The sequence below is a fragment of the Globicephala melas genome, chromosome 4 (assembly GCF_963455315.2).
Source record: "Globicephala melas chromosome 4, mGloMel1.2, whole genome shotgun sequence".
In the NCBI taxonomy this organism is placed as follows: Eukaryota; Metazoa; Chordata; class Mammalia; order Artiodactyla; family Delphinidae; genus Globicephala; species Globicephala melas.
Window position 1 is genome coordinate 68947766 of NC_083317.1, and position 20877 is coordinate 68968642.

Below are 20877 nucleotides of genomic sequence, written 5' to 3' on the forward strand. Positions count from 1 at the left end.
GTGAACAAGAACCGAGTCTTCAGTGTTTTCCTGCTCATAGGACCTAGCCCCGTATCTGCTGCACACCTATGTTAGAGTCAGTACAGTTGGCCTGGCCCCTATCTTAGGAAGCCTCTTTCTACTGGGGGAGACAGTATCCACCTCTAAGGGTCCCTCCTCTGGGATCCAATGAAGACAAAGTGACAAATATACTCTGAATAAGGATATGATTCAAAGGGGAAGATTAAAATTAGTAAATATTTGGGCCAGGACCTGATGCGTGGAGAAGAAAAGGGAAAAAGAAAAACAAGGAGTAGTTCAAGACTTGACCCTGTGTGGTTGGTGGAATCTCCGAGCCTGAAACTATGAGATCTAGCCCATCCCTTTGTCAGTCAGTGTCAAGGAAGCTGGCACTAGGAGGTTAAGGCAGGGGCAGAGGCAGACTGGGGCCTAGAGAAGGATTCTGGCTCAGAGAGCAGTTTGGCAGATACAGAAAAGAACCAGGCTGTGAGCTGAGGCAGGGAGAAGCGGGGGACAAACTGACACACTAAGTTTGTATCTCACAGATGAAGGAGCAATGTCAAGCCAAAGACCAGCCTTTGGGAAAGCACTGGAACTTTAAAAGGCCCAAAGCCTTTGTCCCTGTAGTCCCTCTACTGCAAACTAGTCAACCCCAAGGAAATAATATTAATTACTGAATTGAAAGCTTCATGTATAAGATGTTCACCAAAATTTAATTTGTAAAAGGAAATACTGGAAACCATCTAGATAACTACCAATGGAGGAATGATTCAGTAAATTGTAGCGTATCAAATTTAATGGAATATTAACCATTAAAACTGTATTGACAGAGTGACTTGAAAAATGATATGTTGGGTGAGAAAAGGCAGGATACAAAACAGTATAAACAATTTTTAGGTGGTTTTAGGACAGTATAAATGATCTTTAGAGAGGTGCTATGGGCAGATTAGTGATCATGTTACTAGTATAATGCCTGCCATTTTATTAGGGAAGTACTGTGTGTTGACATCAACTCCCCAACCAATAATGCTGTGAGGCAGCAATTATTATTATTATTATTCCCTGCTCTCTATAGAGCTTAGAGAACAGATCTTAAAGCCCGTGCTCTTTCTACCCCTCCCACTGCCCTAAGGCACGGAGGCTCTTGGTTCCCTACACTACATTTTATGACCATTTAAGCCCTGGCAAGGCCATGTTTACAAGCACAGGGTTGACCACTGCTCCCTGAAGAAGGCAAGATGAACTAGGCCTCCCAGAGGCATTCACCCACATTCTGCCGCAGCTGGAGTCCCGTCTCCCTACCCATCCCTCTAACCCCCGAAACCTTGGAGAGATCATGCCTGACTAGGGGGAACTGAAAGGTCCGGGGAGCATCACCAAATGTAGAACAGAGAGCTCAGGGCCACAGGGAAATGAGGTGTGGAGCAACTGGGGGGTGGCCTGAGCTGGTTTAGGAACAAAGAAGAGCAGATGGCTGGGTGATCTGAGTTCTGGGGAGGAGGGGATCGCAGAGCAGAGAACGACGACAGAGCCAGGGTCCTCCACTCTTCTGCCCAATAGCATCTCTCACTGCCTTTAAAATCGAGATAGTTCCCCTTATGTACACACAGAAAATGTGCACATATCCCCAGGTACATACCACAGGAGAGCTCCTACTAGTTATGTCCTGTGATTATATCTCCTGAGTAAATGAGCTTACTTTTGAAGGACAAAATGGGTCTTGTACCAGATCGTGATTCTTAGGAAGCTTATCGTCACATCTGAAACCCATCTCCATCAACTCTACAAGACTGTACAACACTCATTTCTGTGTGCTCGTCTTATCCCAGGTCTATTATTCCCTCCCCATATCTTCCCTTTGCTCTTTTCTGATCTCTCACCTCTATGCCAGTAAAGGATTCAAAGCATTATAAAATTTAATTTATACAAGGGCAATACCACCCCTAAGGGGGTGAAAATTGGTTTGGGGAGAAGGGGGCAAAAAACTTGACTCTTTTTTAGGTATAAAGCACTATATACATACAGTTCATAAAGAGAGAGTACATCCTTGAGAACCGCTGATCTCTGGGAGTCAACCCCGTGCTCGAGCAATAAAGAGAACACCTTCCCTCGACCCCAGATCGTCAGACACATCATTCCCAGAAGTAAATTACGTCCGGTCCCCTCCTGCCCCACAGCCTCAGCCCCACCCACGTGCAGCTGAGACCTGTAGCCGTGACCTGTGCTTCTACCTCTGAGACCAATGATTTCACATCAGTGGTGTGGAGAAGAGCCTGTGTAGGGCCGGTGTGCTCAGATGCAGACCCCGAGGTCTCACCTCAGTGGGGCTGGGATGGGAAACTCCAAGCACCCCAGTGGCTTCTGATGGACCCCACTTTGAGACACACTCTCTACACAGGGTCTCTACCAATGACTTAGGCACCTAGGTATCCAGATTTTTACCCCAAACTCCAAAAAACTCATGCCTTGACTGTCAAAAAGGAAGGGGTGGGGATGGGGGAGGTGACTGATTTGACTTTATTATAAGAGCTTTGCCCCAGGTAAGTCATTAATCAAGCACCAGCGTTCCTTACATGTGTGTGGGACCCACCAGTTCTAGGTCATTATGTTCATCACTTCCAGAACCAGTGTCTCCCCTCTCCTCTCTGGACTTAACTGTGGCAAGTCTCCCGGTCCTCTGGCCCCACAGGGGATGGCATTGACTGGGGTGGCGCCTGGCCCCGAGTGGCCTGGCTGTGAGGGCTGCAGCCCGGGGAACCGGCCTCCACGGCCTCGGCTTCCCCGCACTGCTCACGGATGAGGTGAGGCCAGCATGACAGGCTGTGGAAAGTATGTCCAGGTGCCTGGATCCCTCGGCCTCATGCCTTTAAAATCAGGATCCAGATTTGATTTGCTTTTCCTTGCCTTCCTGGCTCCAGCTCTTCCAGGCTCATTTTTCACTCCCCTGTCAGGCTTTCCAGGGCTGGGGGGCCGGGCGAGCCAAGACCTTCACACTCCACAGACAAGCCTCCCCCGCCGCCGTCCACGCAGGCTCCCACCCTGCTCCCACCGCCTCAGCCTACCCTGAATCCCGCAGGAGTTTTCTGAGGGGGACGGACCTGCATCTCTTAGAGATGCACTGGCTCAGGGACCCAGTGTGTCACCCAGTGAGAGAAAAAGACTGGGCCTATTTCTCATTCTCACACCACTCAGCCAGCCCTGTCGGGACACAGCATCTATTCACTGTCACAGTGCCCCACCCGCTCTCATTTCAGAGTGTCCTTGAACAGAGGCCGAGGTCCAGGAGCAACCCTGAAGGAGCCATCGGGTCTGACATCCCACCTTCCCAGATGGCATCCCAGCCGTCTGGGACGTGTGTGTGGAATGAGTGTGGAAGGGCCGATTCACAGCCTCAGCTGACTGAGAGTATGAATCTCTTTGAATGGAGAGACCGGACGGTCTCCTGGTCCTCTCTGTCATCTTTTTACCCCAGGTGCACCTGACACCCTGCAGAGAGCTACTGTTTGCTGAACTGAGTTCACCTGTAAACCACCCACTCAGGCCAGCCTGCCTGAGCGTCGAAACTTCCTGTAGCCCTGGGGGTCAGCTGGTGGGCACACGGATAAAACCACTAGGTCTCTACTCCAAAATCTTATTTAAATTTTATGTTTATGGAGTCATGGAATGTTAGAGCAGGAAAAGGCATCAGAGTCAGCTGGTCTAACCTCTTTATTTATAAATGAGGAAACTAAAGTCCAGAGGTCAGAGCAAGTTAGAGACAAAGACCCAGGTATAGGACCACCAGCCCAACCCTCCTGCTAGTGTCACACCCTTGGCCCTGAGACAATCCAGCTCCCTATGATGGCCAGCAAATTGCCAAGCAAAGAAGTTTGCAAAGGATGGGATTTTAGTATCACTAGGCTGACTGCAGTTGTATTTAAATTTAAATCCTTGTTAGCTATGATCTAACTACGCCTTACTGAATACCTGCCACGGCAGGGTACCATCCTTGATGCTATGAAGAATACAAAAATGAGTAAGAAATGGCCCTTAAAGAGCTCTCATTCTAGTGGCAAGCACATAAATAACCAGAACATAAAGCCAAAGACAGATAGTATAAGAAAGCTCCAGGTGATTCAGAAGGAAGGGGAACGTAACTGGCAGGGAGAAGCACGATGGGCTCCCTGGTAGAAGTGACTGTTGAAAGAGCCTGGGTATTACTTATATATCTGGGGTCTAGATTCCAGTTAGAAATATGACAGAAGTCAGGGAGACAAAGCCCAGGACCTGCTCAGGGATGGTGGGGTCAGGTCGTAGGGTGGTTGGGAAAAGCACTGACCCAGGGGACTGACCCACACTGTGGACAACACCGAATGCCAGGCAGGGAGCCTGGACCCCAAACCATGGAAGTCTCTGGGCCAAGAAGAAGAGCTGAAAGAAGAACTTTGCAGAAGATGAAGTCTGGATGGGGCTGAGTGAGGAGCAGCCGGGAGCCCTGGCAGGTTAACCCCGCCTGATGGGTGGGCTCTCACCCCTCAAGGTGTGCCAGCCATTCTTCAGCTCTGCTGTCCACTAGTGGATGGGCAGATTCGACTCACAGAAAGTGATTAGAGACCCGGCATCATTCTTCAGTCTACTTCTCCCTGACAACACTGTGCTCTGGGAGTCACTGCGCCTCCATTCATACATTTCATTCCATTTAATCCTGCCTATTCTTTCCCAAGAGCTTAGAAATGGGACACAGGGTGATCAGCACTTTCTACCTTCTAACAAACCTAGAAGGGCTTTGTACATTATAACTTTTTATCCAAATGAATAGTGTATTATTAAAAATCCATCCACTGATGGATGAATGGATAAAGAAAATGTGGTGTATATATATATAATGGAATATTACTCAGCTATAAAAAAAAAGGAAATCTTATCATTTGTGACATGAATGGACCTGGAGTGTATTAAGCTAAGTGAAATAAGTCAGACAGAAAAAGACAAATACTGTATGATCTCACTTACATATGGAACAGAGGGCTGGTTGCTGGGGTGTGGGTGGGGGGATGATTTGAGATAGGTGAAGGGAGTCAAAAGGTATAAACTCCCAGTTGTAAAATTAAAAAGTCCTGGAGATGTAATGTACAACATGGTGACTATAGTTAATAGTACTGTATTGCACATTTGAAAAGTGATGAGAGTGGATCTCAAAAATTCTCATCACAAGAAAAACAATTTATAACTGTGTGGTGATGGATGTTAACTAGACTTATTGTGGTGATCACTTTGCAATTTATACAAACATTGAATGATTATGTTGTACTCCTGAGACTAATATAATGCTATATGTCAATTATATCTCAATTTAAAAATAAGACATGATCAGAACAAAATATAAAGAGAACTCCAGGGACTTCCCTGGCAGTCCAGTGGTTAAGACTTCGCCTTCCAAAGCAGGGGGTGAGGGTTCGATTCCTGGTCGGGGAGCTAAGATCCCACATGCCTTGTGGCCAAAAAAACAAAACATAAAACAGAAGTAATACAGTAACAAATTCAATAAAGACGTTAAAAATGGTCCACATCAAAATATCTTTAAAGAGATCTCCAACCCCAAGATGTTGGAACTGAATAAAATAATAATATGTTAAATATGGGAACAACTGTCAAGATTGTTTGGTGCAACTCCCAACCTGACTTGTGGATCCCAAATACTACAGTCCTCAGAAGCCGATACAGCCCTCCTTAAACACGTCTGGTTCTGACCAGCTAAAACAGTACCTGGCTCATGGTAAAGTGCTCAATAAACACAAGGTGAATGAATCAAATCCAAACACTCCAAATCTACCTTATATAAAAGCAGAACATTCATGATGCAAGAGATTAAAATTTAGAAAACCCACAGACTGAACAAATAATCTCTTATTACTGGGCACCTACCAGGAGCTGGGACTGAGACACATGTTTTAAAAATTAGACATGTGAAATAGGGAACAAACAGTACAATATATGAATCATAGAACTTCAGATTGCAAAGGGCCTTAAGGGTCATCTAAATTTATTATAAGGAGGAATCTGAGACTCAGGGAGGTTTGGTGGTTGGTTGAAAGCTTTAAGGCAGCTTCATAGGAACCAGAACCCCAGTCCAGTGTTCTTTCCACAATATATTATGTTATCCATCCAATCAAATCCTAACTTGTAGAATATAACCCTCCTAGAATGTGGCAATGGAAAAGAATACAATGGACTGGAGGATCTGGAAAAGGTTTCAGAGAGGAGGAAAAGTTTAATTCTCCACTACCAAAATTGATAATCCATTAACTGCAAGATCACTAATGATGGGGATCACGTTTTCTTTTTCTTTGTAGTCCCAGGATCCAGAGCACAGAGGAAACTCAACTCATGTTGGCCAATTTTAAAGAAAGTTGTATCTTAATTAACTTCACTTAAAGTTGGAAGGAAGTTGTATATTACAAGGAATATGAACATCTCAGTTTCCATAGAAATTGTATCTATGTAAAAAAAAACCAGGCCTGCACAAGCTCTCCCATGCCCGTGTAGATTCCCACTGATGAATGCCAAACTGGAGCTGCACACCTGTCCCTCGGGCCACCATGAGCAAACACAGAGAATAAGAAAAGCCGAATCCGGTGTCTCCATCTCTCAGTGCTCATTTTGCCACACAATTTTGTTTCCATTTCAAAGCAGACAGTCAAGTAATTGGAAACATGTTAAAATAATAGAGGCCCAAAGGCCTTACTAGTAGAGACAGATGTATCCACAAAGCACAGTCTTCTCTTCCCTGAGAGGTAAACTGTCACCGCAAAATTAAAAAACACAGACACACAGAGAACTTACAACAACAAAAAATTCTATTTACATGGTTCCGATTCCTCTTCTAATTTTAGGTAGTGAACACATAGATGCTTTTAGATGGCAGTGCTCACACTGCATAGAGTCCATACTCCACTTCTCTTTCCACTTTGTGTTATGCACACACGTTTCCATTTAGGGGTATAGCTCCCCAAATGAGGTGTTTCTTTAAGTACCTCCTTTTGAGCAAAAACTAATTCCTTTTTGTCATTTTAAATAGTGCTCTGAACATCCTAGTATCATCTACTTTTCTCCTTCTCCTTTAAGAGTTGACTTATAGTGCCAAAAGCAGAATTCTTGGCAAAGCACATGAACAGTTTTACCATGCCTGTAACGTTCTGCCAGTCTGGGCCCAAAAAGGCTGAACCAACAATCGGTGCTCCCGGCATGGTTTCCTGTTTCACCTGTTTCCTCACAGCACCAACAGTGGGCTTTTGGCATCTTTTGCGTTGCTAGGTTTTCAGGTACATAAATACTTTAAAGGTAACTTAATTTCCATTTGTCTAGTTGCTGGCAGTGTTGGATAATGTATTTTGATGCAGTGCTATAGATTTTTCCACACTTAAACTTTATGTTCCTTTCAATGTAAACAGTGTATTCATCTTTGACCATTTATCAAATAGAATCTGGACATTGAACTCAGATAGATATACCAACTCTTTTTACTGGCAATTTTATTGTGTTTTTTAGAAATTAAAGAAGTAATTCCTTTCTACTGTTAAAAAATTTCAAGCTGTAAGAATGTGTACAAGGTAAAAGGTGAAAGTTGAAGGCATAAAATGACAGAAGGTTTCCTCCCCTCTCACTCTCTCCTCTCCCTGGAATAGTATCATTTTCCAGATATAACCACTGAAATCATCTTTCCATTCTTCTTATCATTAAACTCTGTAATTCTAGGTAATATACTCTGGGTCTCTTTCTTGATTTAAGAATTTAGAGAACACTTAGTGGATTCCCACTATGAATGATGAGAAATTTCACTGGCTTACACTGCCCCTCTCTCAACAGTCCTTTTTTGATTTTCAGATCTTCTATTGGACATTAATGACAAGATCACAAACTCAAACGCTTATAGATACCCAAGTATACAAAGTGGGTGGGGACAAGAAATGTCATAAGGCTCTTCCTGCCCATCTATAGCTTTCCCACTGTTAACATGAACATGGCTAGGGAAAAAGCAAAGTCATAACTGGCAACAGAGCAGAAGCAAGAAAAACTATAATCCTGCAGCCTGTGGAACAAAAACCACATTCACAGAAAGATAGACAAGATGAAAAGGCAGAGGGCTATGTACAGAAAGACAGACAAGATGAAAAGGCAGAGGGCTATGTACCAGATGAAGGAACAAGATAAAAAAACAAGATAGGACATTCCATCCAAAAACAGCAGATTACACTTTCTCCTCAAGCGCACATGGAACATTCTCCAGGAGAGATCACATCCTGGGTCACAAGTTAAGCCTCAGTAGATTTAAGAAAATTGAAATCATATCAAGCATCTTTTCTGACCACAACGCTATGAGATTACAAATCAATTACAGGGAAAAAAACGTAAAAAACACAAACACATGGAGGCTAAACAATACATTACTAAATAACCAAGAGATCACTGAAGAAATTAAAGAGAAAATCAATGAGACAAATGACAATGAAAACACGATGATCCAAAACCAATGGGATGCAGCAAAAGCAGTTCTAAGAGGGAAGTTTATAGCAATACAAGCCTACCTCAAGAAACAGAAACAAGAAGCATCTCAAATAAACAATCTAACCATACACCTAAAGGAACTAGAGAAAGAAGAACAAACAAAACCCAAAGTTAGCAGAAGGAAAGAAATCATAAAGATCAGAGCAGAAATAAATGAAATAGAAACAAAGAAAACAAGAGCAAAGATCAATAAAACTAAAAGCTGGTTCTTTGAGCAGATAAACTAAATTGATAAACCATTAGCCAGACTCATCGAGAAAAAGAGAGGACTGAAATCAATAAAATTAGAAATGAAAAAGGAAAAGTTACAACAGACACTGCAGAAATACAAAGCATCCTAAGAGACTACTACAAACAACTCTATGCCAATAAAATGGACAACCTGGAAGAAATGAACAAATTTTTAGAAAGGTATAACATTCCAAGACTGAACCAGGAAGAAATAGAAAATATGAACAGACCAATCACAAGTTATGAAATTGAAACTATGATTAAAAATCTTCCAACAAACAAAAGCCCAGGACCTGATGACTTCACAGGTGAATTCTATCAAACATTTAGAGAAGAGCTAACATCCATCTTTCTCAAACTCTTCCAAAAAATTGCAGAGGAAGGAACACTCCCAACTCATTCTATGAGGTCACCATCACCCTGATACCAAAACCAGACACAGATACTACAAAAAAAGAAAATTACAGACCAATATCACTGATGAATATAGATGCAAAAATCCTCAACAAAATACTAGCAAACAGAATCCAACAACACATTAAAAGGATCATACACCATGATCAAGTGGGATTTATCCCAGGGATGCAAGGATTCTTCAATATATGTAAATGAATCAATGTGATAAACCATATTAACAAGTTGAAGAATAAAAACCATATGATCATCTCAACAGATGCAGAAAAAGCTTTTGACAAAATTCAACACCCATTTATGATAAAATACTCTCCAGAAAGTTGGCATAGAGGGAACCTACCTCAACACAATAAAGGCCATATACAACAAACCCCCAGCAAACATCATTCTCAATGGTGAAAAACTGAAAGCATTTCCTCTAAGATCAGGAACAAGACAAGGATGTCCACTCTCACCACTATTATTCAACATAGTTTTGCAAGTCCTAGCCACGGCAATCAGAGAAGAAAAAGAAATAAAAGGAAACCAAGTTGGAAAAGAAGAAGTCAAACTGTCACTGTTTGCAGATGACATGATACTCTACACAGAGAATCCTAAAGATGCCACCAGAAAACTACTAGAGCTGATCAATGAATTTGGTAAAGTTGCAGGATACAAAATTAATGCACAGAAATCTCTTGCATTCGTATACACTAATGATGAAAAATCTGAAAGAGAGATTAAGGAAACACTCCCATTTACCACTGGAACAAAAAGAATCAAATAACTAGGAATAAACCTACCTAAGGAAGTAAAAGACCTATACTCAGAAAACTATAAGACACTGATGAAAGAAATCAAAGATGACACAGATGAAGAGATACACCATGTTCTTGGATTGGAAGGACCAATATTGTGAAAATGACTGTACTACCTAGAGCAATCTACAGATTCAATGAAATCCCTATCAAATTACCAATGGCATTTTTTTTTAACAGAACTAGAACAAAAAATCTTAAAATTTATATGGAGACACAAAAGACCCCAAATAGCCAAAGCAGTCTTGAGGGAAAAAAATGGAGCTGGAGGAATCAGACTCCCTGACTTCAGACTATACTACAAAGCTACAGTAATCAAGACAATATGGTACTGGCACAAAAACAGAAATATAGATCAATGGAACAGGACAGAAAGCCCAGAGATAAACCCATGCACCTATGGTCAACTAATCTATGAGAAAGGAGGCAAGGATATACAATGGAGAAAAGACAGCCCCTTCAATAAGTGGTGCTGGGAAAACTGGACAGCTACACGTAAAAGAATGAAATTAGAACACTCCCTAACACCATACACAAAAATAAACTTAAAGTGGATTAGAGACTTAAATGTAAGACCGGACACTATAAAACTCTTAGGGGAAAACATAGGAAGAACACTCTTTGACATAAATCACAGCAAGATCTTTTTTGATCCACCTCCTAGAGTAATGGAAATAAAAACAAAAATAAACAAATGGGACCTAGTGAAACTTAAAAGCTTTTAAAAAGCAAAGGAAACTACAAACAAGATGAAAAGACAACCCTCAGACTGAGAGAAAATATTTGCAAACGAAGCAATGGACAAAGGATTAATCTGCAAAATATATAAACAGCTCATGCAGCTCAATATTAAAAAAAACAAACAACCCAATCCAAAAATGGGCAGAAGATCTAAATAGACATTTTCCAAAGAAGACATACAGATGGCCAAGAAGCACATGAAAAGCTCCTCAACATCACTAATTATTAGAGAAATGCAAATCAAAACTACAATGAAGTATCACCTAACACCAAGTAGATGGGCATCATCAGAAAATCTACAAACAACAAATGCTGGAAAGGGTGTGGAGAAAAGGGAACCCTCTTGCACTCTTGGTGGGAATGTAAATTGATATAGCCACTATGGAAAATGGTATGGAGGTTCCTTAAGAAACTAAAAATAGACTTATCATATGACCCTACAATCCCACTACTGGGCATATACCCAGAGAAAATCATAATTCAAGAAGACACATGCACCCCAATGTTCATTGCAGCACTATTTACAATAGCCAGGTCACGGAAGCAACCTAAATGCCCACTGACAGATGAATGGATAAAGAAGATGTGGTACATATATACAATGGAATATTACTCAGCCATAAAAAGGAATGAAACTGGGTCATTTGTACAGATGTGGATGGATCTAGAGACTGTCATACAGAGTGAAGTAAGTCAGAAAGAGAAAAACAAATACCGTATATTAACACATATATGTGGAACCTAGAAAAATGGTTCAGATGAACCAGTTTCCAGGACAGAAATTGAGACACAGATGTAGAGAACAAACATATGGACACCAAAGGGGGGAAAGCGGTGGGGGGGGGGTGGCGGTGGTGTGATGAATTGGGAGATTGGGATTGACATATATACTAATATGTATAAAATGGATAACTAATAAGAATCTGCTGTATAAAAACAAACTAACAAAAAAAAACTGGCAAGAGACGCTTGCCCATCTGTTGGGAGATGACTGGGAATCGGAGTTGGTTGGGACTATGGCAACCTGGCAAAGACATGCTTACATGTAGGGGTAGTACCCTCTGACCAAGTGTGGCCAGATCTTATTTTTTGAGAAAAGCCATTCAGAAATGAATTGTATGCATAAGTTTTCCATTTGTAAATCTTAGCTCAAATGTTTTGAGAACACTGCTGACCAAACATAAAATGTCTGTGTACCAAATATGGCTGATGAGCTGACCATTTTTTACCTCTTTCATTATGGTTTTAAGTCATATACTCAAGCCTCTGTTATTTGATCCATCTGTTTTAGATGGTATCTCCTCACTTCCCACCATGTAAGATGAGGACAACAGTGCCCTTGTAGTTTTCTCTTCCTCTCTTTCCCTCCTCTACCTTACCATTCATCATTCCTTTACTTTTGGCTTGTCAAAGCTTACAGAGTTTACCTTCTGTTCTGTAACTCTAACTAACGCTTTAGAGCTTTGTCTATAGATTGACTTTTAAAAAAAGAACAGGGACTTCCCTGGTGGTGCAGTGTTTAAGAATCTGCCTGCCAATGCAGGGGACACGGGTTCAATCCCTGGTCCAGGAAGATCCCACATGCCGTGGAGCAACTAAGCCCATGGGCCACAACTACTGAGCCTGCGTGCCACAACCACTGAGCCCATGTGCCACAACTACTGAAGCCCGTGAGCCTAGAGCCCGTGCCCGCAACGAGAAGCCACTGCGATGAGAAACCCGCACACCTCAATGAAGAGTAGCCCCCTCTCGCTGCAACTAGAGAAAGCCCGCGCACAGCAACGGAGACACAATGCAGCCAAAAATAAATTAATTAATTAATAAAACTTTTAAAAAATGTATAAAAAAGAACAATTTTCTTGATAGCAATATTATATTGTGTAAATATTTTCTTCAAACATCTGGTGGCCATGAGTTAACTATTCACAATCTATGATTGAAGAACTAGTTCCTAAATGGAGGTTTTCCATCACTGTGTCTTTTGGTCTTCTTTAAGGTTTCCTTTGCTGTGCAAAAGCTTTTAAGTTTCATTAGGTCCCATTTGTTTACTTTTGTTTTTATTTCCATTTCTCTAGGAGGTGGGTCAAAAAGGATCTTGCTGTGATTTATGTCATAGAGTGTTCTGCCTATGTTTTCCTCTAAGAGTTTGATAGTTTCTGGCCTTACATTTAGGTCTTTAATCCATTTTGAGCTTATTTTTGTGTATGGTGTTAGGGAGTGATCTAATCTCATACTTTTACATGTAGCTGTCCAGTTTTCCCAGCACCAGCAATCCCACTACTGGGCATATACTCTGAGAAAACCATAATTCAAAAAGAGTCATGTACCAAAATGTTCATTGCAGCTCTATTTACAATAGCCCAGAGATGGAAACAACCTAAGTGTCCATCATCGGATGAATGGATAAAGAAGATGTGGCACATATATACAATGGAGTATTACTCAGCCATAAAAAGAGACGAAATTGAGCTATTTGTAATGAGGTGGATAGACCTAGAGTCTGTCATACAGAGTGAAGTAAGTCAGAAAGAGAGAGACAAATACCGTATGCTAACACATATATATGGAATTTAAGAAAAAAAAAATGTCATGAAAAACCTAGGGGTGAAACAGGAATAAAGACACAGACTTACTAGAGAATGGACTTGAGGCTATGGGGAGGGGGAAGGGTAAACGGTGACAAAGCAATAAAGAGGCATGGACATGTATACACTACCAAACGTAAGGTAGATAGCTAGTGGGAAGCAGCCGCATAGCACAGGGAGATCAGCTCGGTGCTGTGTGACCGCCTGGAGGGGTGGGATAGGGAGGGTGGGAGGGAGGGTGACGCAAGCGGGAAGAGATATGGGAACATATGTATATATATAACTGATTCACTTTGTTGTGAAGCTGAAACTAACATACCATTGTAAAGCAATTATGCTCCAATAAAGATGTTTAAAAAAAAAAAAAAAATAGTGCGAGGAACACAAGATGTGAACGCTGAAGTACTGCCTCCTTCACTTTCTGACATAATCTTGGCAAGGTCTGTAATTACTCTGAGCCCCTGGGTTCTTCCTCTATAAAAAATGGGGATATGAGGGCATTATGCTAAGTGAAATAAGTCAGACAGAGAGAGACAAATACTGCATGATGTCACTTATATGTAGAATCTAAAAAATACAACAAACTAGTGAATATAAGAAAAGAAGCAGACTCACAGACACAGGGAACAAACTAGTGGCTACCAGTGGGGAGGGCGGGGAGGGGCACTGCAGGGGTGGGGCGTGGGAGGTACAAACTACTGGCTGTAAGATAGGTTTAAGGATGTATTGAACAACACGGGGACTACAGCCAATATTTTGCAATAACTGTAAATGGAGTATAACCTTTAAAAATTGTATTAAAATTTCTTTTTAACTTTTAAAAATGGGTATAAAGCTACTTTACCACGAGGACAAAATGACGAAGACCATATGCCTGGCGCCAGTAGGCCTATCACACTCTGTCCCCACTCCTAATCGATAGGGAAGATAAAATGCTTTCCTTGTTTACCCTTTCTCCACAAAGGTGATACCAGAACAAAGTACCGCTGTGTGGGTGAGCACGGCTGGAGTGAGCCACAGGGAGCAAGGGAGGAAGAGGGGTCAGGGCTGGAGAGCTTGGAGCTGATTGGAAGGGCCTTGTGGGCAGCGCTGAGGAACCTCATCCCAGGTTCGAGGACTGAGGCAGGCAGGTGACATAGTCAGACCTGCACTGTCGGAAGGACCAACTGGAAGGACAGAAGTCAGGAAGCAAGAAACCAGTTTCCAAGCCACTGCAAACCTCATTTAATCTCCTCTAAATTCCTATAGTACAAACTATTTAATTGAACAATTTCAAGCATCTAATTATACTGTCATATCCTACTGTTTTATAGGTACACGTTTTTCTCAAGAACCACATCATTAAGACTTCTGAGGACAGAGAATTCCCTGATGGTCCAGTGGTTGGGACTCGGCACTTTCACGCTTTCACTGCCGGGGGCCCGGGTTCGATCCCTGGTTGGGGGTGGGGTGGGGACTAAGATCCTGCAAGTCATGGCCAAAAACAAGACTTCTGAGGGCAGAAAGCAGACCAGATGCTTCCTTCAAACTTCTCTAAGTGGTTGAGCGCTTCTGAGATAGAAGCGAACTGGGCAGTTAGTGGGGGAAGGATACCAATGTTGGTTAAAGTGGAAATTGAGTTATTCTCGCTTTCATGGGTCAGGCCTTCCCTGTTCCGTTCCTCCACCCTCCACGCCTTAAACATAAACATGTCTTAATGAGGCCAGGCTAGCCCGTTGTTGTGAAGCCCCCTTCAGTGAACGCTGAGCCCCTCAGTCTGGACTGAAACCTCATTTGGGCTGTACTTCAAGAGGCACTGAAGTATCAGCTCGTTTCATTCACAGCACAGCCAGGGCCTATCACTACGCTTGCTTTTTCTGATAAGAATGAATTCCAGGGCAGAAGGGAAGAAATCTCCAGTAATTTTAGTATTTTTCCTACCATCTCGCTCCTTTCACACTTGACTCCATGTTGGGGGAAGCAGCCCGTCAGCGCTTTAGCCGCCCTCGGGGGCAACAGAGCAGCTGGACGCATTTCAGTCAGCCCTTGACATGTGCGGGCCTCCACTATCTGTCCGTGGAGGCCCCCAGCACCCTGGGCCCAGCAACACTCACGAGGCAGAGGCACAGTCCATTCTATGCTGTCAGGGTCCTGCTATACCCGTGGGCGGACAACAGATCCCCACATCTGAGTTTCATCTACCTTCTTATCCCCCCAAGCAAACAGCTGCCCCTTGACCATCCCACTCAGGCCTAGGTAAGTCTTCTCATGGGAGTAGGCCCACCCAGGCCTTAGAAGTGGGCTCAGGGCCCCTTGGTAGAGAATTCCACGGTCCTGGGTGCTCAGAACATGGCAGATGGTGTGGCTCCACTGGGTATATCCCTTGAGCAGAGAGATCCCCTGCTCTTGGGCAAGGGTGCAGCCAGATGAAGGAACAGGGGTTTCTAGAATGTGGGCTCAGGTTGCCTGGGTCTAAAGGTGGTACTGATGAGACATAGATCCAAAGTTGTATGAGTTCTGATAACTATAATCTCCTTAAGCTGGCAGAGGAAAAAAAAAAAAAAAGATGGGGCAGGGTAGGTAGCTTTGCCCTAATCAGTAGACCCTGATCAAATAGTAGTTTTCTGTAATGACATTAAATCACCACTTAGTGCCATATGGTTGACTCTCTCTCATAGACTCTAGACCCTGTTGGTTCAAGCCAGATGGCCACAGCCAGGGCGGCACAAATTCCTCTAGAATGCTTTAACTGCACGGCCACATTCAACTCAAGCACTCCCCTCACTGTTGGTAGATTTGGTAAAGGTCTGAAAGGGTTTTTTAGTCTTTCTCTGTGTTATGTCTTCTCCCCTGTTATTCCCATCATTTAAAGAGACGATATCTCCACATGCATCTCATTAGGTGTTGTTTATCAGTTAGGAACACTTTCTATAAAATCTCCTGTGTGAATAACCACAGCCAAAGATCCTATCTAGGAAACTCTCTAAGCCTTAGGACTTCTGTCTCTTAGCTGCTGGTCTTTATGCTCCCTCCACAGCTGTAGTCCCCACCCCCTATGCCCACCCCAACCAATCCTTTGTATTCTGGCTTGTTCCCTCATGGTTTTAACATGGCTGCCTGAGCACCAGCCATCAAATCTGCATTCAAGGCAGGAAGCAGGGCAGGGGTGGAATATGAGATAACCAGTGACTTTTGGTTTGTTTCTTTTTTTGCGGTACGCAGGTCTCTCACTGTTGTGGCCCCTCCCGTTGTGGAGCACAGGCTCCAGACACGCAAGCTCAGCGGCCATGGCTCACGGGCCCAGCCACTCCGCGGCACGTGGGATCTTCCCGGATCGGGGCACGAACCCGTGTCCCCTGCATCAGCAGGCAGACTCTCAACCACTGCGCCACCAGGGAAGCCCTTGTTTTGTTTTAATCAGAAAAGCAAATGCTTTCCTAGGAATATACTAGCTGACTTCAGCCAAATGTGTCACTGAGCAACTCTTAGCTGCAAAGGAAAACTGCGCAATGACCTCTAGAATGGAAAAGGGAAGGGCAAAGAGGGTTGGTTGTGGGTTACACGTTGGTCCAAAATATCTGCCACAAAGTGGAAAAACCCTAAAAGATGTGATGGACTGAGACCCACAGAGCTGAACATCTCACAGTTAGGAGCTTCTCAGAAAAAGACAAGAACCACAAGGGGCACCTGTGGTCCTGTCTTAGGGTCACCAAGACTTTTCAATAGAAAGAGGAAGGTGGGGAGGAAGGGGTTCATTAAGTCTTTGGCCTAAAAAATAGGATAAAGGCGGGGGGGGCAACAGTTTTTACCTCTTTCAGGAATAAAACCAGAAAACACAAGGTTGAACCAATTTCTGATTACCAGCTTCAGAAGGCAGTAGGAAACAAACCTTTATAACTTCCTCACATCTGTGGGGCTCATTGTGTTTCTACAGTTATGGGAGGATCCCGTGCCCTCTGCAGAAGAAGCTGGGACATCCTAGGACCCTCCACACCCAGGCTTTAGGGCTTGAGCTGGTAGTGGCAACTTTCTAGAGTGTTTGGTTAACTGACCCTCTCGTGTATCCACATGGTACATCCAGAGCAATGGGGTGGGAGCTAGGACCCACCCCATTGGGGGGGAGAGGAAAGCAGACAGAGGCCCTGAGGGCTGCTGCAAGGAAGAGAAGGGTTCCTGCTGGCTGCGATGGGTGCCAGCCTGGGCCTAAGAAGTAGCTTGAAGGCTTATTTTAAAAGTCGCTCAGTTGTAAGAGATTCTGCAAGAGCCCAGTGACTGGAGACCTGAGGTCCTGAGGTCGCTGTGAAACTGACACCAGGACCGGCTGGTGCAGAATGAGCCTCTACAACAGGATGCGTCCCAGGGCCTGGACAGAGGGGTCAGCTGCAGGACAGGTCAAGTGGCCACAGCAGAGCAGGTTAACATGCCCTAGAGGCAGAGAACCCCTGGCTGTGATCAGGGGATGACCGTTTGGCGCTTGGTCTTTTAAAACTAGAAACTCCTGCTCTAAGCTCGTGTCACGCAGGTCACCACCACCCTACCCTTCCCTTCTCTGAGGGGGGCAGGTCAGGAACACCCGCTGCTCATCTGCATCTCTGTATCCAAACAAAAATTCCTCATTCTGGAGTCACTGGACGTGGCCCTTCCCCGATGCAAGGTGTTCCTTTGCTTCAGTGATAATACACACTCACAGCACGCTAGCTTACAGAGCGCTTTCTAAGACAGCCCCTCCCTCTGTGTTTCTCTCTGCAAGTTCTGAGATGGAGCCAGACATTCCACCTAACATCTCTCTGGAATTGTCTTCCTTCTGTGTACACTATACACCAGCATGCTCTCAAGGTGCTGTTCTGGGTTAATTCCAGGAAGCTGGTGAGTGGTAACAGAGCTCCAAAGGCTGACCTCTAAGGAACACATTCCCTTTGACCTATAGCCCACATGTAATATACAAAGTCAACTATTTCCTCAATATAAGTAAAATAAAATGTTCACATAGAGAATGCTCTACTTTAAGAATACTGCAGTCAGCATTGTGAACGCGTGAAACGCCATTGAATTGTTTAAGACAGTTAAATTTATGTATATGAACGTCACCTCATTAAAAAAAAATACTGTTATTACTACACTTCTTGACTTTATGAACTGCTTTGACCATTTTCTTCTTCAGCTCGCTTTCTTTTCACATCCCTGCAGGCCAGAAAATATAGAAACAACTAGTTATTTCTTCTCAGATAAGGAAACTGAGGTCCAGAGAAGGTCTGACCTGCCAAGTAGAGGATAACTGAGCAACAGAGATCTCCAGTGTGTGGACTCCTGGGCCAGTGCTCATTCTACAAAGGTTCCAGGGCAAACAGCCCAAAGGCTCCGCTCCTTCATGACCTCCAAAGTCAGCAAAGGAAGCAAGGCCTCTTCATCTGCAGAAGCTAAGTCATCTCTTACTCTCTGAATTTGAGGGAGGAGTTCATCTCTGACAAGCAACAGGGCAGGAGGGCGGGTGTGGATCAGTTTTGCTAAGCCGTTTTTCACAAGTTCATTTTGAATTTTTTAAGTGTAAGTCCAGTGTTTTATAACATATTCGCAAAGTTGTGCAACCACCACCCCTACCTAATTTCAGAACAGTCATCATCCCCAAAAGAAACACTGCATCGCTCAGCGGTCACTCCCCACTCCTCCCCGCTAGCCCTCAACCACACTCATCTACTGTTAGTCGCTATACTTTTGCCTGTTCTGGACGTTTCAGATACGTGCAGTCATTCAATAGGTGGCCTGCTGTGTCTGGCTTCTTTCATTTAGCGTGTTTTCAGTGTTCATCCATGTTGTCGTGTGCATCAGTACTTTACTCCTATTTCTAAATCCCCAGGGACTCTTCCTGTTGCTTCTTTCCTGCCAGCTGAGGGGATGTGGGGATGGAGGGACCACAGTCAGGGCAACAGAAAAAAGCCCTCATCCTGGTAGAGCCCAGAGAGAAGAAACAGACCCCTCAGCAGCATCACCAACATTCCCCTTCTTCAAGTAAAACATATGACGAGGAACGTCAGATCCACCAGCAAACAGTTAACTACACAGGCCTGCGCAGAGCACATAGCCCCTGAATACACTCCAGCCAAACGTGCCACTTAAACAGAGGCAAGGCCCAGTGTCGTCCAGGAAGAGTGATGCTCTTGACTCCTTCATTCCACAAGCTTTCAGGTCCCTGCTCTTAACTTGTAGACTCATAGCACAACCTCATCTTCTGCTCGGATCAAAGCCTTCTAGCTGCTAAAGCATTTCCTGGGGGAGATCGTCCGTGTTTAATCCAGGACAAATATTACTTGCAAACCCCTGACTTCCACGTGCATCTCTGCATCAAGCTGATGATCTGACTTCCTGGCGGCCTGAGCCAGCAGCTTACTAAAAGTCTCTCCAATGGGGCATAACCTCCATATTCTTACAGCTATTCTTCCCATCTTCCTCTTCTCCTTTCTAGTACAAGGTGGACGAGGAATTATCATTGCCTGCTTGCAGAGGAAGAAATGGAGGCCCAGTAAGGGCAAGAGACCAGTACCCATTAGCAAAAGGTGACAGAACTGAGATAAGGGGTCCTAGCTCCCACCCCATTGCTCTGGATGTACCATGTGGATACACGAGAGGGTCAGTTAACCAAACACTCCTTCCAGGTAGGAAGTGAGAGAAAAGTGAGAGTTAGTTCTCAATTGTCAGATCTGAGACTTCCTGCCACCAGCCCCCCTCTTCTTCTCCTAGAATCAGGTGCACGAACCCAGAACACGACCTCCATTAATAGCAAAACATCGGCGTCCCTCCCCACCCCCAAATTCTCCAGCACGGCCCAAAGTCAACCATAAACAAAAGAAATAGGGCCAGTGGGCGTATCTCCACTTTACTTGTGAGTCCAAAAGGAAAGCAGGCTTTCTGGCAGGTCAGCCCGCCGAGGAGAAGGCTGGAGCAGAAGCAACCACCCTGCCCCACATCCCCTGCAAGCCGCCCGCCCAGCCTCACTCCTTACCCTCCCTTCAAACTTGGCGGTGGCCCCTTCCTTGATGCAGAGGTTCCGAGGTGGCAAAATGAAAGCAGGGGCCTCGGTCAGGGGCATGGAGCCGACTCTCGAGGGATCCACAGTGAGGGAGGTTTTGGAAACGTGTGTCGAGGCAGCCAGCTTCACATCCCCCATGGCCTGCAAACAGGAAGATAGATCAGGTCAGACGAGACAAAGTACAGCCCGTCCTCCCTGCAGGCGGCTGACGTGCCCAGGGGGCTGGTTGGGGCTGCAGCGTCGTGGGCTTTACAGGGAGCTCCACTAGGTCAGGGGCCGCCTGGAGCTCCTCTCTGGGAATGAGAGTCCCTGTGTCCCCCACACGCAAAGCTGCAGGGGTGAAGCCCCGTCTGCCCCAGACGCCAGCTCCCAGAGCCACGTCCTGGTCTCCCCAAAACCCCGTGGAGAACTTCCAGGAAGGGGGCAGCTAGAGCAGGAACAGAGAAATCAGATGTTCCTCGGCGTTTTTACAATGGATATCTGAAGTCATACTTAAGGCACTGAACCTTCAGAATCTGTATCTGCGTTAGGCACTCAAGGTGAAAGTAAAAGCTGCTTTTGC

The 20877-nt window shown here is 44.4% G+C and overlaps 1 protein-coding gene across 10 annotated transcripts in view; it reads right to left on the reverse strand.

Moving 5' to 3' along the window:
* MYLK (myosin light chain kinase) overlaps positions 1–20453 on the reverse strand; it is a 176015-nt gene extending 155562 nt beyond the window's left edge. For all 10 annotated transcript variants that reach the window (XM_060298163.2, XM_060298160.2, XM_060298161.2 and 7 more), the window contains exon 1: positions 20289–20453. In XM_060298163.2, the coding sequence (XP_060154146.2) occupies positions 20289–20453 (165 nt within the window). The remainder of the gene's footprint in view (positions 1–20288) is intronic.
* Positions 20454–20877: the final 424 nt, after the last annotated feature.